At 45.9% G+C, this 19,177-nt stretch overlaps 1 protein-coding gene across 1 annotated transcript in view; it reads right to left on the bottom strand.

Moving 5' to 3' along the window:
• Window positions 1-1,285: 1,285 nt before the first annotated feature.
• The window catches only part of LOC144785021 (metabotropic glutamate receptor 6-like), a 250,240-nt gene continuing 232,348 nt past the window's right edge, over window positions 1,286-19,177 (bottom strand). Inside the window, exon 10 of the mRNA XM_078664138.1 lies at window positions 1,286-1,515. Within this exon, the coding sequence (XP_078520264.1) occupies window positions 1,460-1,515 (56 nt within the window). The 3' untranslated portion in view covers window positions 1,286-1,459. The remainder of the gene's footprint in view (window positions 1,516-19,177) is intronic.

Below are 19,177 nucleotides of genomic sequence, written 5' to 3'. Positions count from 1 at the left end.
CATGGCATCCCTGTGAGCTGCTAGGTCACTGTGTAACACCAAGACTATGGTATCCTTGTGTGCTGCTAGGTGACTGTGTAACACTGAGGCCATTGAATCCATGTGTGCTGCTAGGTCTCTGTGTAACACCAAGCCTATGGTATCCCTGGGAGCTACTAGTTGTCCTTGTAACACTGAGGCCATGGCATCCCTGTGTGCTGCTAGGTGACTGTGTAACACTGAGGCCATTGAATCCATGTGTGCTGCTAGGTCACTGTGTAACACCAAGACTATGGTATCCTTGTGTGCTGCTAGTTGTCCTTGTAACACTGAGGCCAAGGTATCCCTGTGTGCTGCTAGGTGACTGTGTAACACCAAGATTATGGCATGCCTGTGTGCTGCTAGGTCATTGGCAACACCAAGACTATGGTATCCTTGTGTGCTGCTAGGTGACTGTGTAACACTGAGGCCACTGAATCCATGTTTGCTGCAACATCCCTGTCTAACACTGTCACCACCATATACGTGTGTGCTTTTAAGTCACTGTGTGCAGTGAGACCATAGCATCCTCTACCTGCCTGCTGCTGGGTCACTGTTTAACAATCAGACCACATTATTCTCTACCAGGTCCCTGCAACACAGACACCCTGGCTGTACTTGTGTGCTCCTACGTCACTATGTTACACTGAAACTCTGGGGTTTCCTGCCTATGCCCTCACAGCATGGTGTGAGACTCTGATCCTGGTGCACCCTCAGTTCCCAATTCTAAGGAACAAACCTCTGGGTCCTTGCCAGGTCTTTGTTGGAACCCCAAACCAAGGGCAGTGCCCACCCCAAAACCAAGTCTCAGCGGCCTTCCCCGTGTGCCGCAATGTGCCATCATATCACCACAACCCTGTTGTTGGATGGTGTCAGGGTGTATCACTGTGTGAGCTGTAAGTGTCCAGCAGCCAACGAGAAGAGAGAGGTTTGCGTCTCCTGAAGTCGTGAGACACGTGTGGTTCTCCAGCCAGTGGCTCCCAGGCGCTGGCACTGCCCATTTCATGGTTTCAGTCTGCTATGGCTGTTTGCAGGTTTCAGACCCTCCTTAATTCCTACATCTCATAGGTTTTCCATGACCATATACTTCCCTTGATGGCCCAGCTCATCCATTAGTAGGACAACAAGAAGCCCCAAAGATCTCAAAAGTTCAAGCGCCAGCTCGGAGCCAGGTCTGCCGAAGAAACTGCGTCTCACAGTGGAAGGAAGTGGAGGGTAAAGTTGGTCGCGCCTTAGCCCTCAATACATTTATATCAGATATCAAGGTCATAACTCAGAAAATTGATAAAAAGTTGTCCTTTTCTGTTCATAAAACACATGCAGTTGTCCATTGTCTTAGCCAGTCCTTTCCACTCTTGCAGTCCTCAAAGTGGCTCTGTCCTGGGCTCAGACATCTGCATATGCGGTATCAGTGGCGGTCGTCTTCACCAGTTGCTGCGGGTCACGTCATTGGGATCTCCAGCTCTGTGTACTTGATGTACGCCATCTTGGGAGGACCTGTGGGGTAGAGAAAATAAAGTGAGGCTGAGGGGAAGAGAAGTAGAGAGGGAAGGGTGGTTCATGCTGCCACTTGAAGGTTGGAAGTCAGAGTACCTTATGCAGAAGTACTGCCGGACATAAATCTCACGCCCTTAATATTTTTTGTAAAATATAGCCCCATTGGGTGTAAATTTCCTGGGCCCGATTCACAGAACTAACTTAAGACAAAATCCTAAACTTACTACCATTTTGGTATTCACAAACGGCACTTACTCACTTCGGTATTCACAGAAGTTAGGAGCCCTAACTTTAGGACTCCTAAACGTCTTCTGTGAAAGTCTTAAAGCTTGGATTTTTCTCAGTTTAGGAGTGCTAAAGTTAGGAGTCCTAACTTTACTACTTCTAAACTGAGAAAAATACTAACTTTAAGACTTTTGGTATCCACAGAAGGCATTTAGGAGTCCTAAAGTTAGGAGTCCTAACTTTACTACTCCTAAACTGAGAAAAAGCCTAACTTTAAGACTTTCGGTATTCATAGAAGACGTTTAGGAGTCCTAAAGTTAGGACTCCTAACTTCTGTGAATACCGAAATGAGTAAGTGGCTTCTGTGAATACCGACATGAGTAAGTGGCTTCTGTGAATACCAAAATGAGTAAGTGCCTTCTGTGAAGACCAAAAGGGTAGTAAGTTTAGTATTTTGTCTTAAGTTAGTTCTGTGAATCGGGCCCCCTGATATTAACTTCAATGGTATGTCATCTTTGTAAGCAATATTTTTTACACATTAATTATGTCAGATGAGATCCTGACCACGATATTCTTGTACCAAATCCGTCTGGGTTGGTGTCCTGTCCTTGAGGTGGGAGGGCCATCTTGGGCAGCAGCCATTGTGCCCTGCTCAGCTTTGACTCTGCTTCAGCAAGCTCTGGCCCTGGTGGTACAGCTACAGCTCCTAAGTTGGTGATGCCTACTAGAGCCAGAAGATGTGCATGTCAGACGATGGCTCTGAGAGTTGTGTAAGATTCTTAGGTGCTCCCAAGCTGTCTTTGATCTAAATCTCCCTCATGCCTGTGGTCCCTAAATGTACAGCGTTTGTGGCATTATCCGCCCACTGGCCCAAACCATCATGATACAGAGGCTGCAACTCATGTCCCTGTTCAAATGGGACTGGTTCTTACGCATCGGCACTCAAAATGATGATGATGAAGGCAACGACTACCACACATAATAGAGCACGCTACAAAATGAAAAGATTGTGGAGCTTACAAATACCTACACTTGATAATCGATGATTTAGTTCTCACTGACCACATGCCTTTTGGACTGCAACGAATACTGGATGCACCGGAGAGGTATACCGAAACTAAACGAATTCTCTGACTAGGAATAGGACAAGACTAAGGTTTTGATGTTTGGTAAAACACACGTTGACATTCTTGGTCTACAGATGGGGTAAAACTACAAACAGTAGCGACATCTTAACACCATCTTTGAGAGGAAGTTGAATTGGATATCTCATATAAGTGATCTGATTGCCCGTACTATGAGAATTTGCCAGTGAGGGTGTCTCTCTTTTAAACAATCGTCTTGTTGGGTCCTCCATCTTACCAATGTTGATGGTCTACATGGGTCCCGGCACGCTACTTCACAGTCATTCTACTACTCCTCAATGTTTGGTGAGAATCCAATTGAACATTTTGGTGGAATACAAAAGAGCTGACACAGCCTTGCAAACTAAGGAGAAGCCAAGACTCTTGATACTTTAATTTGAGAAGGACTTTGTAGTGATAATGTTCTTTCTAAGCAAGCATTGGATAACTGTCCCAAGTGTTAGAAGTGCTCAACTCTGCGTAGCACGGATTCTAGGGACCCATCATAACTGTAAAGGAGGATCCACCATGAAAAGCTCTTGCAGAGTTATAAAGACAATCTAAAGCCATTAGATCAACTTAAGTGCGGAGCAGATCTAAAAGAGTCCTTCGGCTCGCTTACTCTGACTGCAACCCGATTTGGTTAATGATTTGAACCATTTATGCCACAGTGAGTGTATGATGCTAATATTTCATCAGATTAACCCAGAAAGTCATGTAGGGCTAGGCGACAGTAGGTCCAGTGACATTAAATATAGGCTCAGTTTCTTGGATAAAGAGTCTTTAATACACCTCATTACAATATACAGGCCCCAAACATATGTTATTTTTTACTCACTGTTTAAAGAATTTCAAATTTGACTTGTTTTAATGCCCTGAAGTTGTGCCTTCAGGGTTCCTCTGTTAGGGTTGGGTGAGCAACCTGAATATCTACCCCAGAATATCGATGGGACACAATAACGAGGACAAAACATTGTAAAAAAGATATATCAATAGTTAAGTATTGATACCCCACCCTGATTTCCTATACCTTACTCCACATATATGTACTTACATTATGTATATCTTTAAGGTACGTAAGGATGCAACTGACATCCCCCTCCCAAGCCCTCTGCAACAACTTCCACACAACGCAGGACCCACCAGCAACCACCGCACCCAATGCTTCAGATCCCCGCCGACCCTACTCAACTGGATGACTCTCACCACCGACGACACCTCACGGATCATGAAGACCACCCACTCCGGAGCCCCCTCAGGCCCTTGCCCCCACCACATCTTCAACCAAGCCTGCTCCACAATCGCCCCCGAACTCTGCTGCACCATCAACTGCGCCATCGAAGCCGCCACCTACCCTGAAGACTGGGAACATGCAGAGATCAACCCCCTGCTGAAAAAAACCTCTGCCTCCCTGATGGACCTCAAGAATTACAGCCCCATCTCTCTGCTTCCCTTCCCAGCCAAAGTCATCGAGAAGGCATCAGCGCCCAACTCACTAAATTCATTAAAACAAACCACATCTTGGACACTTCCCAATCAGGCTTTAGAAGCAACCACAGCACTGAGACTGCCCTCTTCACTGCAACAGACGACATCTGCAATCTTCTCGAAAGAAGAAAAACCACAGCCTTCATCCTCCTGGTCCTCTCTGTCACTTTCGACACTGTCTCCAACCACACCCTCTACACAAGACTCTACGACACAAGCATCTGTGGCAAGTGGATCCTCTCCTTCCTCACCAGCCAACCCCAGAGAGTTAGGCTCCCAGCGTTCTCCTCAGAACCTGCAGAGATCAGCAGCAGAGTCCCACAGGGCTCCTCCTTGAGCCCCATCCTCTACATTGCCCACTGGCCGCCACCATCAGAAACCACGGACTGAAAATCATCTCCTACGCCGAGGACACCCAGCTGATTCTCTCTCCCACCAACGAACTACAGCCGCAAGGAACAACTTCCACAACGGGATGAAGGTGAGATGCCTCAAATTCAATTCCAACAAAACTGAAGTCCTCATCCTGGGAACCTCTCCCTCCACCTCGGACAACTCTTGGTGGCCCACAGTGCTCGAAGCTCCCCATACCCACGACCACGCATGTAACCTCGGCATCATCCTTGACTCCTCGCTCTGAATGAACTGCCAAATCAACACCATCTCATTCTCCTGCTTTCACATGCTCCACATGCTTTGAAAGATGCTTAAGTGGATCCCCACAGAGTCCAGAAGAACGATCACCCAGGCACTCGTCAGCAGCAAACTCAAATATGGCAACGTACTCTATGCCGGCCTCACCTAGAAGCTCCAAAAGAAATTGCTAATATTCCAGAACGCCGCCGCAAGACTTATCCTGGACATCCCCCGCCGCAGCCACATCGCCAATCACCTGAGAAACCTCCACTGGCTCCCGATCAATAATAAAATTACCTTCAAGCTACTCACGCACGCATACAAGGCCCTCCACAACATCGGACCTGCATACCTCAACCACCGCCTCTCCTTCTACACTCCCACCAGACACCTCCGCTCTGCCAACCTGGCCCTGGCCTCTATCCACCGGATCCGGAAGACCACGGCCAAAAGAAGATTCTTCTCCTACCTTGCCGCAAAGACGTGGAACATCCTTCCTCTTCATCTCAGGCAATCACCCTCACTGCCTTTATTCAGGAAGGACCTCAAGGCCTGGCTCTTCGATTGAACTGCAGAACTCCCCCCCCAGTGCCTTGAGACCCTAATGGGTGATTAGCCGTGCTCAGTAAGAACCTTGATTGATTGTAGATGTGGAGTTTGGAATAGTAAATCTCTACATCCCTATATGCAATAACATTTACGTAGTCTGTTCTCGGAATTCTTGTACCACAATATTCTGGGGTTAACCCCTTAGCTGCGGCGGCTATTCCACCACATCGCTAAGGGGGAGGCAGGGCCGCGCGGCGCTCCCGTACTCATGACGGAACCGCTCCGTCACGGCCCTCGGGTGAGCTGTGCTTGTGACGGAACGGTTCCGTCACGGCCCTGCCCGCTCTTTAGAACGTCAGCGCAGGCGCGGAATTCGCGTCACGCAGGCGTGGCGAGCGGGCCGTGGCAGAACCGTTCCGTCACCAGCACAGCCCACCCGAGGCTCGTGACGGAACGGTTCCGTCACGAGCACGCAAAGGGTTAATATTCATGGTTGTATGACAGAGGCATGCATGGCTAAACCATGCGTGCCTCTACTGCACTGCCTAAACCAGGAATGCGTCTGAACAACGCATTCCTGTACCATTCATGCCTTTACAAGGCTGGGGGTGTGTCTAGGGGTGTGTCTAAGGTTACAGCGCACTAAAAAAAGGCGAGGGGGGTAAAATTAAAAACAAAATTTAAAATTACAAACTAGTTGTATACTCGTCTGTTTGGAAATGTGCCTAGAGGCAACCAGGTTTTCAGAGTATTTACTATAAATTATTTAAATATATAAATAATTCGACTAAATTATCTCTTGAGTTATATTTGTAAGTCTTGATGAGCACTACTTATTTTATCAGCCTCCTGAGGATGGAGGGCAGAGTCGTCCCTGCTCAGATGTGAGCCTGTGAACTACACTGATACCAAAAAGGGTTCTCAACTCACTGACTTTTCTGAACTTTTCAGGGAATTACCACCGCCTGCTGCCTTCCTTCTCCCAGTACCTCTCAAAAGGAATATCAGACCGATGCAGTGTTTCTACTTAAGACAATGTCCTGAATGATAGATTGAGCAGGCCCTGGACTCCGCTCCTGTACCTGCGCGCCAGGCACCCTGTTTACCAAGAATGGCACAGAGGGGTTACCATCTGTCAGATTTCACCCTTATTAGGAAAGTGCAATCCACCTGGTATCACCTTCACCCTCAAAATAATCAAAATATCTCTGCTAGATTTCAAAATGCACCTTAGAAGAAGTGCTGAGCCTGGTATAGCCAATCAGAATGGTTAGAATGCAGGCATTAACTACTGCTCTTTGCCTGCCGCACCTTATAAGAAGTACTGAGACTGGTTCAGCCAATCAGAATGGTTAGAATGCAGGCATTAACTACTGCTCTTTGCCTGCCGCACCTTATCAGAAGTGCTGAGACTGGTTCAGCCAATCAGAATGGTTAGAATGCAGGCATTAACTACTGCTCTTTGCCTGCCGCACCTTATCAGAAGTGCTGAGACTGGTTCAGCCAATCAGAATGGTTAGAATGCAGGCATTAACTACTGCTCTTTGCCTGCCGCACCTTATAAGAAGTGCTGAGACTGGTTCAGCCAATCAGAATGGTTAGAATGCAGGCATTAACTATTGCTCTTTGCCTGCCGCACCTTATAAGAAGTGCTGAGACTGGTTCAGCCAATCAGAATGGTTAGAATGCAGGCATTAACTACTGCTCTTTGTCTGCCCGACCTTATAAGAAGTGCCGAGACTGGTTCAGCCAATCAGAATGGTTAGAATGCAGGCATTAACGACTGCTCTTTGTCTGTCCGACCTTATAAGAAGTGCCGAGACTGGTTCAGCCAATCAGAATAGTTAGAATGCAGGCATTAACGACTGCTCTTTGTCTGCCCGACCTTATAAGAAGTGCTGAGACTGGTTCAGCCAATCAGAATGGTTAGAATGCAGGCCTTAACTACTTCTCTTTGCCTGCCTGACCTTATAAGAAGTGCTGAGACTGGTTCAACCAATCAGAATGGTTAGAATGCAGGCATTAACGACTGCTCTTTGTCTGCCCGACCTTATAAGAAGTGCTGAGACTGGTTCAGCCAATCAGAATAGTTAGAATGCAGGCCTTAACTACTTCTCTTTGCCTGCCCGACCTTATAAGAAGTGCTGAGACTGGTTCAACCAATCAGAATGGTTAGAATGCAGGCATTAACTACTGCTCTTTGCCTGCCGCACCTTATCAGAAGTGCTGAGACTGGTTCAGCCACTCAGAATGGTTAGAATGCAGGCATTAACTGCTGCTCTTTGCCTGCCCGATCTTACAAGAAGTGCTGAGACTGTTTCAGCCAATCAGAATGGTTAGAATGCAGGCATTAACTACTGCTCCTTGCCTTCCTTCCATGCTCAGGAACATTGCAACACAAGGACGTGAACTCTTACAGACGGCTGAGCTCTTAATCCGCCGCTGTTTCTTGAATGCCGGTAGGCAGGCGTCCTAGTCTTTTATTACACATATGCTGTCAGGAGTTAACATTTGTTATTTGCCCGTATGTCCCATTGCCTTTGGCTCAGAACCATGGGTGCAGAGGGAAGAATTCCAACAAACATCGCCCTTGTCAGAGCGAATTAACCTCGTTGACCCTTTGTCGCATAATCAGATCACTTTATCTGAAAATTGCTCTCACCTTCCAAACGCGATTCATCTCCATCGACTTCAGTTGATCCCCTCCCCTCCCCCCCCCCCTCCACAGACAGTTCACACAGTGCAGTCTGGAGCCTTCAAAGGCTGGGGGGAGGGGTGTATGCGTCAGGGTGAACACTTAATATCAGCTTTGTGAGAATACAGCTCTCTTTTGTGTGTTTCAGACCTGATGGGACACGGCTGAGTTCAGAAACTCACCCCCTCCTTCTCACTCCTCTTTTCTTTCCTAAGTACCATATTCTTTTACTCTCCTGGTATCTGCCTAGAATGTATGATGTTACAATGCATATACTTACAACGCATGCACTTACAACGCAGTTTTTACATCGCAACATCCACTACAACTAATTCCATTACATCGCATGCCACTACATGGCATATTAAAAAAACTACCTTTACAACGCATTCCATTACATTGCATTTAAGGTAAGTATTGGATAGTATAGGGGTAAAAATTACTATTCTAACTCCAGGGGGTGCAACAGTAGGGTAAGTGTCGGATAGTGTAGGGGTACTATGCATTGTAATGGTACGCGTTATAATGGTATGCGTTGTAGTGACATGCAAAGTAGTGTCATGCGTTGTAATGGTATGCGTTGTAATGCCTGCGAAGTAGTGTCATGCGTTGTAATGCCTGCGTTGTAGTGGCATGCATTGTAAAGGACGTTGTGATGTAATGACTGCGTTGTAAAGGTTGTTTTCCATCTGCCCATCACTGCTGCATCGCCTTCTCCTGATCCCTTGGTGTCTCCCTCTTTCTCTGCTTCCATCTGCCTGTCTTTGCTGTCTTGCTTTCCTTCTTCCTTTTCATTCTTACCACCCTTCTCCTGCACCTCGCACGGCATTGTACAGCTTATCTTCCCTTTCCTCTCCTCCTAATTTCTCCACTTTCCTTCCTCTGACCCTCCTCTTTCTTCTTTATGTCTCATTTTATCCTGCACAGCCATCACCTCTTCCCAATCATATAGTATCTACTTCTCTATTTTATCTATTACTCCCCCTCCTTCCTCTGATGTCTAATTTCAATTTCTCTTCCTCCTTCATCTCCTCTCCACCTAGTGATCTTACCCCACACTCCCTCTTCCTCTTTATCTCCTGGAATCTTACTTCCCTGATCTATTTTTTGCGCCATTAGTGGCCGTTCCATTCGCATTTCCCATCTCCGCTGCCTCTTGGCGCGTGTCTTCCTCTTTCTGTTTCCACCTTTCTCTCACTCTCTTCATGTGTGCCCATCCTCTTCCCCTGCCTCTCCTGGCATCTGATTCTTCCCTCTCTCATCTTCTCTCTACTCCCATTCTCCCCCGGTGCCCATTATGATCTTGTTTCTTCTCCGGCGCTCCTTTTACCTCCCTGGTGCCCGTATTCTCTGGCTCTCCTTTGAAAGCGGCTTTTGTTCCTTTTCTTCGCCTCTTGTCCAACGCGCGCTCCAGTGAATATTGCTCACGCAGCCGTGCGCCGCCTGAGCTTCCAGACACACTTTCCATCTGTTTGAGGCTGGGCCTTTGGCCGTCCTTGCCTCTTTTGTAGGCTATTAATAAGACAGAAGGGGCCTGGGATGTTGTCAAAGCACACATCAGTGGCTGTGTACTGATATCTCCCACAATGGTTAGGGGCTTGGCTGGGCACTGGAACTGGGTCATACAGCTTGTGCCAGTTAGATACAAGCTCTTGAGTGCTGGGGACAAATGGGGTCATGCATTATCAGACCCAGGCCCCTCCAGAATTGCACAAGGAGATTTGAAGCTTAGACAGGAAAAGATGTCATCACTGTCCGCCATGTTCCCAGCCAACTATGCTACAAGCAACACCAAGCCCCAGCCCTGGGCTTCAGTTTTATCAAATCAATAATGGAACACTTTGTTCCAGAGGGCTCAGATGAGTGAATGGAGGTAGCAGAATGCACAGGGGGTTGAAAAAAACAACACGTCTGATATGTTCAGTATCAGTGGTGAGGGGGTGAGTGTGGTCTACTTACATTACAAATGAAGGAACCCACACTTCTCAGAGCGCAGCCAGCATCTGTTGCTCACACCGCACTCTCTTGCGTCTTTTCGTCTTTGACAGAGGCGTGAGCAGCTGTCATACTACATCCATGTGAGAAGCCCTAGCAAGCATTTGCAATGCAATGGGTCTCACATTTGCAAGAGTTTAAGAAATTGGCATTGTAATGGACAATGCCTTTTATTGATCTGTTTTGATAATAAACACATAAATAAAAGCCATTATCGTTTACAATGCGCGTAGCTCAAACCCTTGTAAATGCGAGACCTGTTTCATTTTAAAGAAGCGGCCGCCATTGTCCCGGGCTGCTTGGGAAGTAACAGAGCGCATGACGCGCTGAATGTTGCAGTAAAACATATTGGGGCCGATTCACAGAACTAACTTAAGACAAAATCCTAAACTTACTACTTTTGGTATTCACAGAAGTTAGGATTTTGTCTTAAATTTGTCTTAAGACAGACTTAAGTTAGGATTTTGTCTTAAGTCTGTCTTAAGTCTGTCTTAAGACAAACTTAAGACAAAATCCTAACTTCTGTGAATACCAAAAGTAGTAAGTTTAGGATTTTGTCTTAAGTTAGTTCTGTGAATCGGCCCCGTAGTGTCTGCAGTAGGAGAAACTCATTAAAGAAAATAGTGCTTACAGACTAAATAAGACATACTGTTTAACAACAGAAGTAAAAGGCCCAGTCCTGACCTGATGGGGGGTTACAAATGAAGACAAGGCGGTACTAAGGATGGACTCAAAAGTCTATTAGCAAATCAGAAGCCAGCATTTATGAAGGACAATGACACAAGCCAATGACAAATATGGACGGAGATTGGGTGGAGCTTCAATTGTATACTCTAATACACCATGCCTCTCAGAGCAGCGCGTGCGCTGTCCAGGCTCGACCTAAACACTACATGCATGTGGATGTGTGTGCCTGTGGTGCATTAGCAAACACACAACTGGAGGCAAGAACTCATCTAGAGTTTGGAAGGAACTGGAAATCCTCCAGTTTCTGTAGGAGGCTATATGGAGTAAAGTCCACCAGATGAATTTCCTCCACCATAGGACAGTGGATTCTACAACACAGTGACATCAAAGCAGCAAGAAACTGGCCAATGAGAATTCTTTGGACAATAATGAGAGGAAGGCGCCTGGAATCTGAAAGCGCTACAGGGCCAACCAGTTCGTAGAAGTGTGCGGTACAAGAGCTGCTAGCTGGAGGACTCAGCGCTCCGGTGACATGCTGTTAATTACCGAATTTCAGCCGTTACTGACCGGTATTGGGCATCTGAGATGTAGGGGCCAAATTTAAGGATTCGGTAATTTACCGAATCGGTAATTTAAGGAATCGACAAATTACCGATTCCTTAAAATACCGATTCAGTAAATAACCGAATCCTTAATGTAGGGAGCACTCAAGTGAGTGCATTTCTGAGTTAAGGATTCGGTATTTACCACCAACTAAAAGTTGGTGGTAAATATCGAAAACCTTTGAAAAAAGAAAATGTGTGCTTTTCCTAAAGTGCCATGTGGCAGACATACATGCCCTTAGGGCATGTATGTGTGCCACATGTGCACCAATGCACTATTCAGGGGTGCAACAGGGTGTCAATGTGAAACCCTGTCACCCTTGTAAGTCTTCCCCCTATTACTGATTCGGTATTTACCGAATCTGTAATTCCCATTCATTCCTATGGGCCTCCAGGCCCATAGGAATGAATGGGAATTACCGATTCAGTAAATACCGAATCGGTAAATACCGAATTTTACCGATTCGGTAAAATTTACCGAAACAATACCTACATACCATTTACCGATTCTGAAATACCGAATCGGTAAAATTCAGTATTTTATAATCGGTAAATAGTATTTTCCTACATATGGTCCCATATCACACAGTAGACAAAGAATAGCTGGGGCTGTGTTAAATTTATAATGATTTTTAATACTGACATTCATCCTTCAGGCACTCACTTTTTTGCCTAGAATCACACAGTGCGGTCAGTTGGGGGAGCCATGATTGATACTCAGGTCTACCTGTTGTGGGCATCTATTTAAACACTATTGTGGAGCAGGCTTTCTGGGCATGCCAGCCTTCAACATCTGTGTGTGTGTGCACAATGCACCCCCACTGCTGGCTCTGTGCCCTGCTGTGATCCAGGCCATTCTATTTCAAATGGAGCTTCACTTCCTAGATTAATTTATTCAGCTTTGTGAGAGTGGAGCCGCAGTGAAGAAGGTTCAGTGCCTTAAGTATGCGTGTTGCTGTGTTCCAGGATGCCTCCCCCTGCAGAGCCCTCTACAGTACATCAGGGTTAGATTGGGCAGACAAGACAAAAGAGATTACAGCAGGGCTAATTTTGAAAACAAAGAATACAAAAACATATTTTTTTTAAATATAAGGGCTCGATTCACAGAACTAACTTAAGACAAAATCCTAAACTTACTACCATTTTGGTATTCACAGAAGGCACTTACTCATTTTGGTATTCACAGAAGTTAGGACTCCTAACTTTAGGACTCCTAAATGCCTTCTGTGAATACCGAAAGTCTTAAAGTTAGGATTTTATCAGTTTAGCAGTAGTCAAGTTAGGACTCCTAACTTTAGGACTCCTAAACTGAGAAAAATCCTAACTTTAAGAGTTTTGGTATTCACAGAAGACATTTAGGAGTCCTAAAGTTAGGGGTCCTAACTTGACTACTCCTAAACTGAGAAAAATCCTATTTTTAAGTCTTTAGGTATTTACAGAAGGAATTTAGGAGTCCTAAAGTTAGGACTCCTAACTTCTGTGACTACCAAAATGAGTAAGTGCCTTCTGTGAATAGCAAAATGGTAGTAAGTTTAGCATTTTGTCTTAAGTTAGTTCTGTGAATCGGGCCTTAAGACTCCAAAACCCACGCCTTATAAAACATCTCTCTTCAAAAACTTTGACCTGAAACTAATTCCCGAATCAAGCAGGACTCAATTCCCACCTGCTTCAGGCTTGGGGATATTCACTATTTCAACTTCTGACCTAGTCCAGATGTGGCGCGTGCTGGACATTGGGATTAGGGGCGAGCCTTATTTTAGTTTGGAAGGTGATTGTGCAAAGTCTATATTTTGGAGTGTATATATTTTTTTTAAAGGTGCCTCTGCAGTCTGTGGTTTTGTGTAGTGCCCTACACTAAACACCTGCTATTCATCACTGGGATGCCCCAAGAAGTGAACGTGGGCTTCTACACATGCAGGTGTTATGGTATGTTACCATACAGTATATGTAGTGGAATGTAGCTCCCAAGTAATAATGGAGGGGCTTTCATATGTGTACTCCTTTTTTGTCATGCGCCCTGAAGCAACCAGAAGGCTACTGGCAGCGCTGGTTCCATCAAGGCGCGGCCGTCCCGCCCACGCTGCAGGAATTCCACGCCTGTACAGCCGTTCCAATGAGCGAGCGGGGCCGTGATGGAACCACTCCGTCACAAGCACAGCGCCCCCTTGGCTCGTGACGGAGTGGTTCCGTCACCAGCATGGCGGCGGCGTGCAGCCCTCCCTCCCCCCCAGCGCCACGGCGGAATTACCACCGCGGCCAAGGGGTTAAAACTTCTCAACAAACAACAATCAAACAAATAAATGCATTTGGTGGGTCCTCAGAACCTGATGATTTTAGCACTTTTTGAAAAACAGTTAGCTTAACCCTTGAGTCTAAACAACTAAACCATGCAAATATTCATTTATTCAAGCATTTTGACTTTCTACTACCTAACTATTTTAAATAAAGACAGTTACTATAATTATCATAAAATGTTCTGCTGAGAATGCTAGTGAAATCAAATTAGATCTAGAAAATTGCATTCTCCTTCACAATAACCCCACACCACACATAATGGTCAAACTATTGAATCTGAGTATTGCCTCAGTGTATGAAAAAGCTACTGTGTTAGACCTGGCATCCGTGGCGTGATTTCCCCTGAAGTGTTGCCTCCTGACCTCCTGTTTTGACAACTTCATTTTTGCTGGTTTTAAGATTCTGGATACTTTACCACTGCTAATACGTGTTAAGATGCATGTGCTCTGTACTCTAAACATAGTAACATTGACTTATCCACAATTGGCATATTTGATTTACCTATAAGTCCCTAGTAAAGTGCACTATATGTGCCCAGGGCCTGTAAATTGAATGCTACTAGTGGGCCTGCAGTACTGATTGTGCCACACACTCAGTAGCCCTTTAAACATGGCTCAGGCCTGCCAATGCAGAGTTGTTTGTGCGGTTTTAAACTGCCATTTTGACCAGGCAAGTTCACCTATTTGCCAGGCCCTATCTTCCCTTTTAGTACATGTAAGCCCCACTAGGTAGGCCATAAGTAACCCCAGTGGAGGGCGCGGTGTATTTGAAAGGTAAGACATGTACTCTTGAATTATACATGTACTGGTAGTGAAAAACTGCTAAATTCGTTTTTCACTACTGCAAGGCCTATCTTCCCACAGGTTAACATGGGGATTGCCATAAAACATCTTTTAAGTGTCATTTACCATTGGGAGCAGATACAAAATTGAAGTTTGGTGTCTCTGGCTCACAATTTAAAAACACATATTTTAGTAAAGGCTCGCTAAAGTGAAGTTGCTGCTGTTGTGTTTGCCTCGCTACTGGTGCTACCAGAACTGCTGTTGGACTTGCCTGACAGTCCATAATCTACCTCGTGGCCGCAGAGGAGGGAGAGGCGCCGGCCCCGGGACTGCGAGGACCAGCATACAACACCTTCAGCTGGTCCTCTTCCCGCGTGAGCCGCGCCCCCTCACAGTGCCACGCCCCCAGCCAGCACCGATTACTTCTCGCGGCACCCGCTTCGCGGGTGCCGCTCGCTAAAGTGAAGTTGCTGCTGTTGTGTTTGCCTCGCTACTGGAGTAGCTAACAAGGATCCAGAACTGCTGTTGGACTTGCCTGACAGTCCATAATCTACCTCGTGGCCGCAGAGGAGGGAGAGGCGCCGGCCCCGGGACTGCGAGGACCAGCATACAACACCTTCAGCTGGTCCTCTTCCTGCGTGAGCCGCGCCCCCTCACAGTGCCACGCCCCCAGCCAGCACCGATTACTTCTCGCGGCACCCGCTTCGCGGGTGCCGCTCGCTAAAGTGAAGTTGCTGCTGTTGTGTTTGCCTCGCTACTGGAGTAGCTAACAAGGATCCAGAACTGCTGTTGGACTTGCCTGACAGTCCATAATCTACCTCGTGGCCGCAGAGGAGGGAGAGGCGCCGGCCCCGGGACTGCGAGGACCAGCATACAACACCTTCAGCTGGTCCTCTTCCCGCGTGAGCCGCGCCCCCTCACAGTGCCACGCCCCCAGCCAGCACCGATTACTTCTCGCGGCACCCGCTTCGCGGGTGCCGCTCGCTAAAGTGAAGTTGCTGCTGTTGTGTTTGCCTCGCTACTGGAGTAGCTAACAAGGATCCAGAACTGCTGTTGGACTTGCCTGACAGTCCATAATCTACCTCGTGGCCGCAGAGGAGGGAGAGGCGCCGGCCCCGGGACTGCGAGGACCAGCATACAACACCTTCAGCTGGTCCTCTTCCCGCGTGAGCCGCGCCCCCTCACAGTGCCACGCCCCTACAATCTGAATTATTATTTAAACAAGCCCTGTTACGCGCATCGCGGGACGCGCGCGGGTCGAAGCTCGGGGCGAAGCCCGGGCAAAGGGCGGGCCGTCTGTGGCCGTCCGTGGACGAACGAGGACAGGACGGGCCACCTTATATTTGCGTCTGACCCCAGGTAACGCTGAGAAGAGCAGCATATCCCCGGAGAAGGTCGTGGTAAGATCATTTCAGAGTTACTGAGTCCTAGATCTAGGTATAGGATTAGGGAACAGACACTTACTCTTGATATCTCCACATTTATTAAACTGGCACTCTCTAAATAAGTCTCTGAAGATAACTTTAAAATTCTACCTATCGGAGCTAGAGTAATCCTCCCTCTCATTAGTGGATATCCACGCAACTCCAATGGCCTTAAAAAAACTACGCTCGCGCACAATATATATGAAACGTATGGGCACTGAGGAAGCTGTTAGGAAATCCTCTGCGAAAGTACAGAAGCACGACAAAATATCCAGTACCCCTGCAATCACAAAATATTTTTCTGCTCTATCACCGAAAAATCAATTATCCACTATCAACCCTGAAGCAGGAAACAACTCTGACCTCATGGAATTTAAGGAGGAAAAACTTCCATCGTCTCCAAACCAACAACGTGCACACAATTTAAGTGCTTCAGACTTTGAGGGTAACCAAATAGAAAATTTGTTAACAGAGGAAATACAAAAACTGGCCCACGAGATATCTCACTCTACACCCCTAAAGCCGATAAAATCTTCAGGTAGTCAAACCTGCCTTGAAGCTTCTTCGTGTAACATCACAAAGTCACTAAACAACAAATCTGAAATACCATTAACTCAAGAAATTCTAAATATTAGCTCTTTAGAAATATCACTTCATCATCATTCAGCACATGAGTCCTTCCTAGATCCTTTTTTTCCAAATCAAAATTCAGCAATCCCCGCAACACCTATGTCAAAAGCTCTTTTCTCCTTGCAGGAAATACTGGAATCAGTTCTGACCCACCTAGGTCACATCTTAGCAAACTCAGATGACACTCTCGACGTTCAAATCGGAATACTCAAATTTCTGGTAGAAAAAAAAAGGAAAAAAGACTTATCAAATGCAATAAAAAAACAACAAGAATACGACAAAACGCTAAATCCGGATGGTCAATTAGCTAATTGTACTATAAAAACACAGTCCCCTGATAAACATGACAAAAGCACACAAACATCTAAAGTAGTAAAACTGGAAACAAAATCAAAGGAATCAAAAAGGAATAATATATCACCTATAACTTACTCACTTAAGAAACTTTTCAAAGAAGAACCAAAAAATAACACCACGCAGTACTCTATTGTCTTGAAATCTACACATAAATCGGTCTCACACCAACTCGAGCATGCTGGTGATGTCCATGCAATCACCACTCAAAATGAACTAGAAAATGATCCCAAGGATGAGACCACAGAAATAGATGGAATTATAAGCGCAAAGTGGAATAAAAGGAAAAGAAAGCCATTAAGAAGAATTCACAAAAAAAAGGTGCGCAAACTCAAATTCCAAAAACAAACAACTCCGATAATAACTAGTGAGGGAAAAAAAGCTATCATAAACTCTAAAGCTACAAAACCAGAGGTACCTTCAACTAATCAAACTACATTGAATGCGAAACCTTTAAACCCAAAAGCAGATGTATATCTTCCGGTCACAGCATTCTGTAAAACTGGGCCGATAACTAATGGAATAAGAGAAAAAGAAATCAGTAAATCTACATCTGGGGAAGGAATAACATCTAAGTATCTTATAATTGAAGAACTCTTCCCCACTGACAACGTGCCACTGAATCGAGGAAGAATAGTCAATCTTCTTCAACAAATACCTTCCCTGCATTCGCTCACAAGTAATGAATTAGATTTGGTGACTTTTCCGAAAAAAGAAAATAACAAATTAGCGTTGGTTTTATTCTGGTCACCAGTACTTCCAGGGATAATTCTCAGCGAGAAAGAAACATTACACAAAAACGGTTATGATGTAATTGCAAGAACAGAACCAAGGAAAATTAAACATAATAAAGGATTTAACGGATTATTTAACAATGTTACACTAAGCAAATGTCAGCATAATTCCTTCACTAATTGGGAAGAGTCTGTACCATATGTTTTGGGTAATGACACTTTAAAAATCCAAGTGAACAAAGGAGAAAGGACAGTATGGAGTCAAGACTCAGAAGGAAGCGCTGTCGAAAAACCAACAAAATCTTGGGCTTGGATATCGGAGACACTAAACAGTAATAAAATAATTAACCATCAACAACATTCTGTTTAGTAATGGCTTGAGCATCACATCATGGAACATGGCCGGGAAAACTACTAACAAAATGACCGATGCCATAAAAAATCATCCTGATATCCTGGCCCTCCAGGAAACTTGGGCAATAACAACCTTCTGTCAGAAAGGATACTATGTTTATGACATCCCAGCAAAGAAATCGAATCGAGGCCATGCAAAGGGCGGGCTGGCAATCCTGCTAAGTGAAGAATACCTATGGTATCAAGAAAATATCGAGACAAAGTCTGAAAACCTGCAGTGTATTAAGGTGGCACTGAGATCACTACCCACAGGTCCCCGCAAAGCAATATTGCTTTTTAACATATATGCCCCACCAGGGAATAATCATGATGTCCTTTTTGATGAGATAATGGAAACAATCAGTCCTGGAGACCTGGCTTAAACCCCATTTGGTTCCTGCAATTACATTGGGGATCCCTTTGGGGTACAAGATACTTAGGCTGGACCGTCCTGTTAAGACTGGCGGTGGGGTCGCCATTATTTATAGGGACACCCTCACCGTCACCATTCGAGATCAAAGCTGTACCAGGGACATAGAAATTCTGGTCTTCAAAATTGGTTCTAATCTAGAGGCCAGCTGGAAGGGGGCATTGGTGTATCGTCCCCCGGGCCCTTGTGCTGATGTTTCCACTCTCCTTCTGGAGACGCTGGCCCCACATATTAATATAGGGACTAATTTTATACTCCTTGGAGATTTTAATATCCACAGCGAACTGCCCGACAATGTAGAAGCCCATAACCTGCTGGCTGATCTAGCAGCCCTGGGCTTCAAACAGTGCAACCAGGGCCCGACCCATCGTGCCGGTCACACTCTTGACTTAATCTTGTCTAACTCGCACACTCTGACTTGTTACCCTCCCATACAAGTGGAGTGGACCGACCATTTTGTGATTAATTTCTCCCTCCCTACCCCTACACAGGAACGCCCCCAACCTGCTCCCCTCCCGTCATGGCGTAGGCAGTGGCACAAAGTGTCGGCAGATACTTTTAAAGATGCTTTTATCCCCCCGGACTTCTCTCCCTCGGATACCCCCGACATGGCCCTCTC

This window comes from Lissotriton helveticus, chromosome 10 (genome assembly GCF_964261635.1).
Source record: "Lissotriton helveticus chromosome 10, aLisHel1.1, whole genome shotgun sequence".
Taxonomy (NCBI): Eukaryota; Metazoa; Chordata; class Amphibia; order Caudata; family Salamandridae; genus Lissotriton; species Lissotriton helveticus.
Note: the sequence above shows the minus strand (reverse complement) of the source record. Positions and strands in the feature narration are given on the sequence as shown.